Here is a 12653-nt window from a genome sequence, read left to right on the forward strand (position 1 = left end):
AAGTTACTTTATGTTTTATTTGAGAAATTTTAGGTTTGCGCAAACAAAAATTAATAAGTATATTTCAATCTCGATTACTTAGTTTATTTCTAGAGAATTTAATTAAATAAACTAAATTAAATTTAAATAAAACATATATTTAAATTATTTTAAAAAATAACATCTAGCGCCATCTGTTGATGAGTAGCTAAATCATAATATTAAGTATTTTGAAAATTAGGATTTCGGTTTCGAAAACTTATCGGTATAACAGAATACTGTAGATCGCATTTTTGAAAAGAGATTGGCGCTTAAATTTAAGAATTTTGCGTGTTCCTACGAGAAAAACGGCGCTCTCCTATTATTCTTTGTTTTAGATATAGTGAGTAAGGTATTTAATATATTTATTTATTAACTAACTCCAGAGTGGTGTTTTATGGATAATTCATTTCACTGGCGCGCAATTTAGTTTGCCTGTTATTGGAAAATTGAATTTCAGACGCTACATTTGATATCGGTGCCACGTTGTGCCACCCTCAAAATAAATTTCCTACATTGAATTGCTTTTAACGAAATGTGCTCCAGTTTTGTCGCGATGGAGCCTTTCTACATTTTTTAACTATGCAAAATTAGATTATTTTAGTTTTGATCAACTTAAAAGCAGCGCATATTACTGGCTATGGATGCTTGTTTTCAAGCATTTGATAAAGATGGGTAAGCAGTCGCTAATTCACTAATATAATGGTATTTATATTTTATGCTTCAAGAATTTGTAGGAGAGGATTTTTTAATGTAATCTCCTACTGAGTTTATATAGATTGTAATAAATAAAGAATGATAATAAAAGAATATTTCAGTGATGGATATTTAAACGTGGAAGAATTTCGGTATTTAACTCGGGCACTATTTAGAAACGATAGGGGTAAAATTTATCACTTAGAAGAACGAAAATTGGTTGAAACTTTTAACGTTTTCGATACAAATGGCGATGGAAAAATTGATAAAGACGAATTCACTTTTTGTTGGAATCATTGGATAAAGATTGTAAGAGATGAATTTATTCTAACAAAAATAGCTGCTCAACTTTGCAAAAAGAAAAATAATATTTTTTTATTTTAGATCGTGCGTCCGATATCTGCATTTCTTATAGTTGATGTTCAGAACGATTTTATATCTGGTACATTGAACATCAGCAACTGTTCAGCTCAACAAAATGGTATAGTAATATTATGTACTCTGTGTTCATATTAGTACAAAATAATATTTCACAATACAAGCACGGTATACATGCGATTGAGATATATCTATATTACTTTGTAAATTTAGAATATTTCTTTTTTTTTAATAAAATTATATATTTTGAAGCTATAGGATAGGAGACTCTGATATTTCTTTAGGTCTGGATGTGATAGAGCCAATTAACAAATTGCTGGACACTGTAAAGTTCGATGCTGTATTTTACTCCCTAGACTGGCACCCTAGTGATCACGTATCCTTTATAGAAAATATTGCAGAGCGGGAAATTGACCCCAGCAGTCCAGTGACAGCAGAAAATGCCCAAACTTATGACACGGTCGTTTTTTGTGGTTCACCGCCACAAAAACAACGATTGTGGCCAAGGCATTGCGTCCAAGACACTTGGGGATCTGAGCTACATAAAGATTTAAAAGTACGACATTTTTTTATTACAATATATACGAATAAAAAATCAATTAAACTCTGTAGGTAAAATAATCACTTTTTTTGTTCCTTCAATTTTTTTGCAAACTTGGCTCTGGAGCTGAAGCTAATTAATTATGGTTTATATTTTTAATTCATTATTTTGTATTTTGATAAAAAACGTTCAAAGCGACCGACAAAAGGTCTTCCAGCGTGCTTTTGTCGAGTGTCGAAAAAAGAGTTTTTGTTAAATAAATTATTTTTTTCTTTTATATTTCTTTTTCCCATAAATGTTTCGTAAAATAACGAATTTTAGTAGTTGCTAGAGTCAGAAATAGACTGACAGTACAAAAATAAATAAAATAATAAACAGGTGCTTATTTTAGGTTCTTCAAAATGCAATTAAAGTGTATAAAGGTACAAATCCGGATGTGGATTCGTACTCGGTGTTTTGGGACAATAAAAAAATGACAGATACAACCTTGTGTGCTCAGCTGAGATTACGGAATGCTACAGACATCTACATATGCGGATTAGCATATGATGTATGCGTCGGTATGCAAAAAACTGCTTCAATGCAGTTCTTTTATTTTATTCAGTCGAAGTATTTTATTAAGTATTATCGCAAGACAAAATACTTACAGATGAATATTATATATTATTATGATTTTTAAATAATTACTGTCTGATTTTACACAAGCTTCCCCTAGAATTAATGCGCTAATTATAAATTTAAGGTGCTACAGCGGTGGACGCTTTGGCAATTGGGTACAGGACAATATTGTTAGACGATTGTAGTCGTGGTGTGGACTTGACGGATATAGAAAAAACCAAAAACACTGTCATAACCAACAGCGGTGTTATAGTGAATTCGTCACAAGTAAAAGCTATGGTGGAAGGCCGGGATAGGCGGCCAGAACTGGGTTATAAATTGGCTATGGAACTGAAAGCAAGTATATGTGAAAAAAACGAGGAAAACTAAAAATGAAGATACTACTAATATTGTTATTATCAATAAAATTTTAAAAATTTTACATATTTCTATAGAACATAGAGCAATTTATCAAAATATCCTTTATATTATCGTGTTATATAAATAAATATGTTGTTAATGTTAATCAATAAAATAATAAGAAGTTATTTAGTTTTTTTAAACATTGGCAATACCTAAGACCTTCGAAAATAGGAATACTATATTTAAAATATCGATAAGTTAATGTTACGATATTCATAACTTAAAGACTAAGAATACAATATGTCAAAATGTATATCCTCTCCTGGATAAAACAAAATAAGAACATTAAGCCCTTTACATCGTCTGTTTATCTTAGGGGCATCCGAGCAGAGAAAATCAAAAACTGATAAATTTTCAGAGGAAGGCATAAAGCAAAACACGAGATGACGGCATAGCTACGGCCCGTGACGTCATTGCAATCGTATTCCTGTCAAATTCGAATTAGGTCGACTCTAACCAAGAGCGAGAAGGGAAGAAAAACTAAATGAATGAAAGGAAATTAAACAAAAGTCGGAAGTTCGGTAGCGAGGAGTGGTAAATTGCCTATCTGCCTGGTAAATGTAAAGGAAATCAAAAGAAATTGTATAAAAGTTGAACAAATAAGGCGCGAATTTTCAGCGTTCGGAAAACGGAGAGGCGCTCCGACGGAACGATCAATATAGTTTGCAAGTCCCGCCTCTAGAGATGCAGAACTAGCTCTAAACATCGATAACGCTTAAAATACACCTAGGTTTTAAAAAAAACACCTATTAACTTTAAAACACCCTATGTATTCCGATTTTTCTATAGAATTTGAAAAAAATAGGGAGACAAATAATTAAAGTAAATTATTCACGACAAACCACTTGTATTCTCAGTGTAAAGTTTTTAATACTTGATATTCTAGAGAAAAAAAAATAAAACAATTAGATTTTGTGTAAGAAGAATTTTTAAAAAATCAGTATCTTCCTAATTAATGTCACTAGCTCCTTAACAAAAGTTTGACCTGTGTATTTTTTCATAAAAACTATAGTAAATGCCCATTACATGTCCTCAGATGTGGAGGAACCATGGCATCGGGAGTACCAATGTACCACAACACTTGACGTATTTAATTTTTTAACAACTTTTTTCAGTAAAATGGAGGAAAAATAGCAATTACTTCAACAATACCTTGTTAAAATTTTAGGCTCTCCGAAAAGACGCCTATGTCTTCAGATGTGAAGGAATCGCGTCATCAAGGGTACCATTGTATCCAATATTCCTCCTATTTTTGTTAACAACTCTTTAAATACAACAAATATAGAAATAAACAACAAATTCAAAAACAACTTCTGGTTCCCTCCAATGGTCTAAGACACTCGAAAAAGTTCCTCAGAACTTACTACCGAGAAAAATCAAAGATGTGGGGAAAATGGGGAAACACCAGAACATCTTATCACTGAGTGCGCCGAGACGACGACCGTTCGTGCCATGAACTTTGTACGGCTGATGTCGTCAGCTGGCTTCTGTAGAGCCGTCTCAGATACTGGCTTTTGTTAAAGCCCTGAGACTGTATGATGAGTTATAGCTCGTTATAACTCAAGAAAGGGGAATACAATAGATCTGTAAGGTCGCGGTGATTAACTCCTCTCTTAAACATTCTACATTCTACAAACTCTTGGTTAAAATACTTGGATGTCCAGTCAGAGTCCATGTCTTCAGATATGAAGGAAACGTGCCATCACGAGTATCATTATGACAACATCTCAAAACCCGACTTATTTAATTTTTTTAATAACATTTCACAAAAAAAAGAAGAAGAAAACAATAAATTCAACAACTCGTAGTCAAAAAGCAAGGCACTTTTCCAAAAAATTCGAACGCGAAAACGTACATTAAGTATCGAATCGCTATTTTTGATCTGTCGACTTATCCCGACCGTCCCTATCCTCGATCCTCCAAAAGCAGAGGGAAATGAGTAGAGGTAGACAGTGTCCTGCTGTACAGCACTGAATGTTCTGCACTTCAGCGAAGAGCTCCCGCATTCTACTTTTACGTCCGATGATGTTTGTGACTAATTAAAATTTAAATATTTTTCTCAATTAAATTTTTTTCTCAAGCTCAACATGGTCAGCCACAATTTCTTCAGTATTTTTCTGCCAGTATTTTACTTTATTACGTAAGTAAATATTTTTTTTACTCCCCAGATATTTTACTACTGCCCTTTACTACAAACATATTTTTTTCGTCGTTTCTGTTTTTAGATCGTGTAGGAAATGTTTTATTTTTTCTTCTTTATTTTGAAGGCTTTATATTTTATTGTGTTTTGTTAAATCAATGTTGTTACACTAAATAATGTTGTCGTCTTTTTCTAACTGCACTTGAATGCAGGTCATTTAACTCTTCGTAAAATAGTCTTTTTCGGGACTGTAATTTTTGTAAGTTTAATTGGAAAATTATTTTGAAATTAATTTCTTGAACTAATTTTAGTTTAATACATAGAATGCTTTCTATTTTTTTTTGTATTCGAATTTATCTTATTTTAACTTCATAAATAACAATGAATTAGAATAATTGAAAAAAAAAATGAAATTGTATATAATAATCTAGTACTGAAATATGCATAATTTCAGTTGCGTATCTTCGACAAATAAGATCAATTTTCGGGAAAAAGAGAAAGAGGTTCTGGACAAAATTTTGGGACCTGGACGGTACGATGCCAGAATAAGGCCGTCTGGAGTAAATGGAACAGGTGAGTAATTTTTTTCTTATACACGCACCTATTTAGCGTACGACGAAGTGAACAAGCAAGAAAAACGTATCCAGATACCAAGACTAATAGTTCACGCAGTGCTGCTTGTATATATGTACCATGTAAATGTACCTACAGTTACATACAGGGTGTTTCGATTACGCCTAGATAAAAATCCAGTTTGAGTATTGATCTACAAGTCTAGAAATGGTTAGTTGCTGATGTTTTACTGCAAAAAAATCAATTTTATCAAAATCAAAATCGAGTTAATTATATACATCTAAACACCCTGTATATAGCACAAATCGGGTGGAAAGAATCAGACTACGAGCTTATCACAGTTTCTGATGCTTTTCTACACGAACTACTTGAAATTATTCTGAGTGTTCGACAAGAGAAAGAAAGAAAGCCAAGAGTCGAGATTTCAGAATAAATGTAAACGTAAAACCCCTCGTATCTATAGATGGGCCAGCGATAGTACGAGTTAACCTGTTTGTTCGAAGCATTACGACCATAAGCGACATTAAAATGGTAAGTGGAGGTCACCCCCTTCTTGTAGGTAGCATAGAGGTGCTCCACGGGCCAATGGGGGCTCTTGCCAGTGGCCCCTTTGATAAGCACGATCGCCTGAAACCTTCCACACATTCTAGACACCCAAAAAATAGCATTTGGACTAAAATGACCTCTCAAAAGCATCTTGCTCGTGTACAGTAAGTACTATTATCTCGAGAACCTTTACTTTCAAAACAAAAAAAGTACACAGACCACGAGTTTTTAATATGGTCTAAGCAGAAAATTTGATGTCAGCCTCATGTCAAGTGGTTCCGAATTGATTCTCAAATTCATAAACTGTTTTTTTCAGAGAAAAAATCCATGGAGGAGATGACATTTTTATTATCATCTTCAAATTAGATTCTTGCTTGAGTAAGAGCACTAAAATTTCCATATTTTCTCTCTAACTAAACTGAATTTGAAAATAACATTGTTTTTTGTTTGTTTGTACTGAATTTTTTGAATATAAGTTGGTAACATAATAATATATATTCCTGCAAAAATTAAATTAAAAATTATTTTTTTGCAAAGAACCTACCATGGACTTTTTTTATTATATTATACATAAAACGTTTTCTTTTCTAAAGACAAAAGCGAGGGATAACATTCGGATTTTGCTGTAAATTTCGATTTCGTTATTCCGCTGCAGGTTCTCGACATACAAATCATGTAAGGGATTTTATTTCGAAGATTTAAATACAATACCCAGGCAAAAGAACAGTTTTCAAAGGCACCTACCAAAATTTATATCACAAAATGTATTATTTTTTTTTAAATCCCTTGGACTATATACGCATAGAAAAATGTTATAGATAAATAGTTGACTTTTGTGGTAGTTTTTTTTTCAAGGCCCCTAGAAAAATAGTAAACAAAATCATGTCGAATTTGTAGGAAATTCTATGTGGATTTAAAATATATAGACCTTCAAGGTTTGAATTGTTTTTGTTTTGTAAGAAAATCGATTTTTTGGACCCTTGTTTTCGAGCAACTTTTGATAAAGGATATAATTCCGCTTACATTGGCCTATATTTTTGTGCCCTACACCTTTTAGTTGGTAAATGACAGCAGTTTAATTAAAATCGATAACCTGATCAAAATAGACATTTTTTCTAAGTCTATGTATTGAAAAAAATTGAAACATAGGCGATATCCTACTATTTTTCAGGACGTCTAGAAAAATAATAAAAATAGCCACACGGTTATGATTTTACTCTTTGATTTAAAAAAAAGGAAAGTATAAAATAAATAAATACACACACCGGAGAAGTCTAGGGATATTACAATTTTATTCAGCCATCGTCAGTAATTTTATTATTTGCATTTTTGATATAATAAAATTAAAATAAACAAATAGTTTACAGGACGTATTGGAAATCAAAATGCGAAATTTACCGAACTTGTCAAATTTACCTTGATTTTTATTGAACTCAAAAAAATACACACATTTTTTTTTATTCTAAACTGTGAATTAAAAAAAAAGATAAAACCATTTTTACTGAATAAAGGGTATGGCCTCCTCTACTGTTCATTACAGCCCTACATCATCTCTCCATGCTCCTGATCAGGTTGTCGATCTCTTCTTGAGGTACAGCCTGCCACGCACACGGCCTGAACCCAGATTCCTACGAGTTTCACGAGGCATACCCGTTCTCAAAATTCTTTCTTTGGACCGCGTCCCATACGTGCTCGATGTAAAAGGTTTAATTGATGAGCATTGATAAACTCACTTACCACTCTGGCTGTATGAGGCCGTGCATTGTCATGTATGAGAATGAAGTTTCTCCCAAAATCATTGGCATATGGTAACACGACAGGCTCAAGAATTAAATCACGATATTTGGTTCTTGTTAGAAACCTTTCAAGAAAAACGAGATCGGTTTTTCGGCCTAACTGGACTCCTCCCCAGACCATAACTGTTCCACCTTGATAAGGGTGCACTTCCTGAACATGATCCAACCGAATAAAATTTCCCAGTTCTCTCCTTACCCTAAACCTTCTCGAATCCGGATGAATTCCAAAGCGTGACTCATCCGTGAAGAGAACATTGGCCCATTGTTCATTCGACCACTGAACATGATCTTGAGCCCACAAATATCGTACCTCTCGATTTCCTCTCGTTAAGGGTTGAGCTCTCCAGGGTCGTCTGCTTCTTAAGTTGACCTCTCTTAATCTATTGCGAACAGTGTCAGGACTAACGGTTACATTATGTGTTTCCTGGAGATCTAAACTAAGATCTGGTGCTGTAAGAGTCGGTCGGCGTCGAGCATTTAATTGTAAAAAATTATCTTGCTGAGGGGTAGTAATGCGATGTCGCCCTGTGTGCCTTTCAGCAACATCACCACTTTCACGGTAGCGTGCACTTAATCGCGATATTACACTTTGCGTTGTATTTAATGCTCTAGCTACGTCGATTTGGCGCATTCCAGCTTCGATCATACCCATGGCCCTTAGCATTTCGTCTCTGTTAAGATGTCTACGCTCCATAATGTCGTTTAATACTAAACAGAGTTATTTGAATGAATTCTGGCCAGTTATCATAAAAACATAGCCAGTACAGGTTAAATTCGAACAATTGATGCTAGGTGCTTTTTATACATTTGACAAAAAATGCATAAACACTTCTGCAAATGTCCCAAATTTAGAAATAACTAGTGTGACTACTACGTTTCAATCGAAGTAGAAACAATTGGCCTACAAAATATGTGGTTGTTTATTCAAAACATTCATTTTTAACTTTAATAAAATGATATCCCTAGATTTTTCCGGTGTGTGTATATAGTCCAAATGCTTACAGTACCATTTAAGTAGACATACACCAAAATTTTATGTTAGTGATAGAAAATAATAAATTTTTTAAAATACTAGGATATAGTCTAGCTTATAGCATCACAATAGAGTACTACTTTCCATAGAATTCATATAAATAAATTATAACCATATTATTTTTCTTGCTGTTTATTTAATCAAATCACTTCCTTTTCAAATAAAGTATTGGTTTACGTCGTCTTCATTTGAATAACTTGACGCGGGATAATTAATTTAACGTGTAATTACGTGTAATACACAATTATAAACAGCTTCTATATGCCCATATAATAATATTGTTTAATACGATTGAGTGGTAGGAGAAAAATGTACAATCCGTAAAAGCTCTTGTTAAATGTGATGAAGGACTGCTACATACAGAATAATCATCTCTTATTCTACCATCCCATGTCCCTTTTACATTAAAAGGAATAATTAATAGCTTTAGCCTGAGCATAAACTTTATAATAAACCGATTATCTTTTACTGGGTCTTTTGTAAAAACAAACAGTAATTTAATAATATGAGCTTTCTTCACTCTTGATTAAGCCCAACATAATTTTTTACACGAAAAATGAATAAAAAATATTAAAAATAAAATAAAATAGAAGAAAGTGACATAAAAAAATAAACAGTAAGGCTGGATCTGTATATCTGCATTAAAAAGTCTAGGAAATAGTTGATTTTCTTTGCAATCTTCAGTAGAAAATTTAGTGTTTTATTATTTACCACCAAGGAAAAATTAAATCCATTATAAAGGGATTGACGTAGGTTTCAGCGATAAACTGTACAAAGCCTTTTCTTATTTTTCAATTTTTATACCTATCATAACTGCATAGTCAATTTAATTATTTCGACATATTTTTTGCAAAAGAGAATTTTAATAAAGCGGGAAGTTTTGGAATTTAATATTTTCAACACCTTGTTCAATCCACTTATTTTTCTTTATAAAATAACATCAAAGAATTTCGTATTTTTTGTTTGAAAAAACATGTATAATATAGGGGATTAAAATATCCTTTTTAAATTTGTAATTTGCTTGTATAGGGCTTATTGAAAGGTTGCATTAAAATAGACAACGTATAAATATGCGGAGAAGCTCTTTTATTGGATAAATATTTGAGGGATACTTTGTTGATCGTGTTGTGCGGTATATTTGTGGACGATGTGCCCTTTTTCCAAAGAAGTTAGTGTGCTTTTGGGTATGTCAACAGATGTCTCATTTGATTGATAGAAAAAAAAAAATATAAATATATGGAAAACATGTCCTTTTCCTTCCTAACAAATGATCGTTCTACATTTGTAGGCATAGGAAACATTTTTTTTCAATGGAAAATATGCTAATTTGTACGATAACACGACTCGTGGTGACACTAAAGCATTTCTCATGCCAAGGTATTTATTTATAGACGGGAATATATTTTTGTTACATCCAAAACTTGACGGTGTGTATTTGACACAATATGAAATTTTGTAACAGGCGATCGTGCAAAACACTGGGGTGGAAATGCAAGAGCGGTTTAACCCCTTTCTAGCTTGCAGGGTAGCAGTTTGCTATAGTCGCGTTTTGAATGCTGAGAATGCTGTTTTGGGGGTTGACGTTAGGCATATTTTTTATCACAAAAAAACCTTTTTGCTAAAATTATGCAAACGTTTTACTCGTGTCCAGGACAAAATGTAATTCTTTGGTTTGCTCAAAGCGTAAAGTTAATTAAAATTATAACATTTTATTTTGGTTAGAAAAAATACTATCGCGTTTTAAATCACTTAAACTATCATTAATTTTCTCACTACAAATACATTTAATACGATATTCTTCAATAAAACATTAATAATTAAAATTTTAAATTAAGTTGAATGGTAAAACCATAAAATAATTAACTAGAAAGAAGTGTCAACTCTGTGTTAAATCGTGGAAACACGATACGCCACCGAAAGCCTTCGTTGTCGTCTGGAGAACTAACTTTCCAATTGACAGGTTGACATGATGGCTTAATTTTCATTTCCGTTTCCGGTTATTCAATGGCGGGCCCTCTTTCTGTTCAAATGTAATTTGTATTTTTTCTTTCATAAATAAAACCAAAAAATAATTTATTCACATATATTTATTTGAAATATGGAACAACGTGACTAAATAAATATAAAAATATAGAGGATTGTATTGTTTCAATACCAATTAGTTAATTATATGCACTTTTAACGTAAATTAGTTAAGGTATAAGCATGACTTACAGTAATTTGTAAATAAACACACGCATTCGCAAACTTCAAGGACAGAAAACGGACACAGGAACATGAAAACGGGAGCCTTATACAAAAACCTGAAAACAGAAAAACAATTTTTTTATACAAAAATTAACAATGTAAAAATATCAATAGGTATAAAATATAAATAAACTGTTTAAAAAAAGCGTCCATTATTCCCAAAGAACCTGGCTTATAAATCAAAAAGATGCAAAAAGAGACTTTTAGTCGGATAACATAATCAGATTATCAGTCCGATTTATTGCTTTATTGACAATAAATCGCACATACTGGAGATAACTAATGTTGGCTATAGTTAAAAATGATCTTACCTTGCTGTAAATTGTTTCCATTTTCAAAAAAATCGCCGATCAAAGAGATTATAACACCATTTTCTTGCATCTAAAAAATGTAAAAACAGTGTTTATTTACTACCTATTTTTGATATACATGGGACATACCTACTACTGCAGAAACGTCATTTTCTCCAGGATTCTTCATGTAATTTATATTTTATATACTTTATTACCTTTATATTTATAAATTTCAGCCGAAATATTAAATTGAACTTCCAAAACGAAACTAAACGGAATGAATTAAAATGGCGTCGAATATTTTCGAATTTGTTCTAGAACAAATCTGAAGTTGTCTCTGAAACTGAAATCTGTCAATTCTAAACTGTGAAGTTAGACAATAGTTAGACAAAAACAATGCTGTCCTTGTCTAGGCGGCCATACTTGTCGTGAGGAGAATGACAGGAATGACACTAATGACTGTTTCCAATTTTCCTATTTCACTGTCACCCCCCTGGGTAAAACTAGTGAATACACGGCCTTAGGTGCTTCTACAATTTTGCTCTGTGGTGTCAGATGACATCTGGGACAAGATGGCTTCCAAATTGTAAATAATTTATTAAATTTCCAGTATTTTATGTTTTTCCTTGTTTTAAGTGACAGTGAAGTGTTTTTCCTGGATGTGTTTTGTAGAAGAACTTAAGAAGTAAACGATTTGGACTGTTTAATAATTTTTAATACATTTTCTAGGCTCTTAATAATATATGTAAATATATTTATTAAAATTTAAAAATATTAGTAGGTGTAGAAAATTTTATGTACTTTTAGGTAATATAAACTTCTTACGGCTAATTGAGATGATTTTGTGAGAAAATTAATGTTGGGTATGGGTATCCTTGTGAAAATTAGTTACTTTTTGGCAACTACATGTGTTTAAAGCTTCTTGGAAAATAGTAAACATGGTCAAAGAATTTAGAAAAATTCATTATATGAAGGAAATGTTATGTATTTTTGTTTTTGAGAGTTAGTTTTGAAGAGAGTTAAAGTTTAGACTACATTATTGGCTAGTGAATCTAAGATCAAAATGGCCTGCGCTTTCTTTCCTTCTACATATTTAATTTTTTTTAAAAGGGTAGTTGTTATTCAATTATACTATAAAAACCGATGTTTTGGCCAAAATCGACAGTTTTCATGACTATACGTATGTTTAGAAAAAAAATAATTATAGTGGACTTTTGGTTATTTTTTCAAAGGGTCTAGAAAAATAGTATAATATATAGTAATAGATCTTAGCATTTGGATAACAACACAAAGAATATATAGGTATTCTAAAGTATAACCATAGGTATAACTTCTTTGTCCTCTTGAGAAAATCTATATGGCTAATAATAAT

General features: G+C 32.1%; 2 protein-coding genes across 9 annotated transcripts in view; both read left to right on the forward strand.

Annotated features, from left to right (window-relative positions):
- Positions 1-642: 642 nt before the first annotated feature.
- On the forward strand, positions 643-2620 carry LOC115875007 (nicotinamidase). Its single transcript, XM_030890319.1, has 6 exons — positions 643-693; positions 837-1023; positions 1099-1195; positions 1377-1648; positions 2025-2193; positions 2376-2620. The coding sequence occupies exons 1-6, from the start codon at positions 659-661 to the stop codon at positions 2618-2620; spliced, it is 1005 nt and encodes a 334-aa protein (XP_030746179.1). The 5' UTR covers positions 643-658.
- Positions 2621-4614: 1994 nt separating this feature from the next.
- Positions 4615-12653, forward strand: part of LOC115875075 (glutamate-gated chloride channel) — a 42560-nt gene continuing 34521 nt past the window's right edge. For 5 of the 8 annotated variants that reach the window (XM_030890435.1, XM_030890433.1, XM_030890441.1 and 2 more), the window contains exons 1-2: positions 4615-4793; positions 5248-5366. In XM_030890435.1, coding sequence (XP_030746295.1) covers positions 4741-4793; positions 5248-5366 — 172 coding nt within the window. In that variant the 5' untranslated portion in view covers positions 4615-4740. Of the gene's footprint in view, positions 4794-5247; positions 5367-5829; positions 5898-12653 lie in introns of those variants that run through there. The other 3 variants (XM_030890436.1, XM_030890439.1, XM_030890440.1) reach the window with 2 other exon arrangements.

The sequence above is a fragment of the Sitophilus oryzae genome, unplaced genomic scaffold, assembly GCF_002938485.1.
Source record: "Sitophilus oryzae breed Bouriz unplaced genomic scaffold, Soryzae_2.0 scaffold_1318_pilon_pilon, whole genome shotgun sequence".
NCBI classification, from domain to species: Eukaryota; Metazoa; Arthropoda; class Insecta; order Coleoptera; family Curculionidae; genus Sitophilus; species Sitophilus oryzae.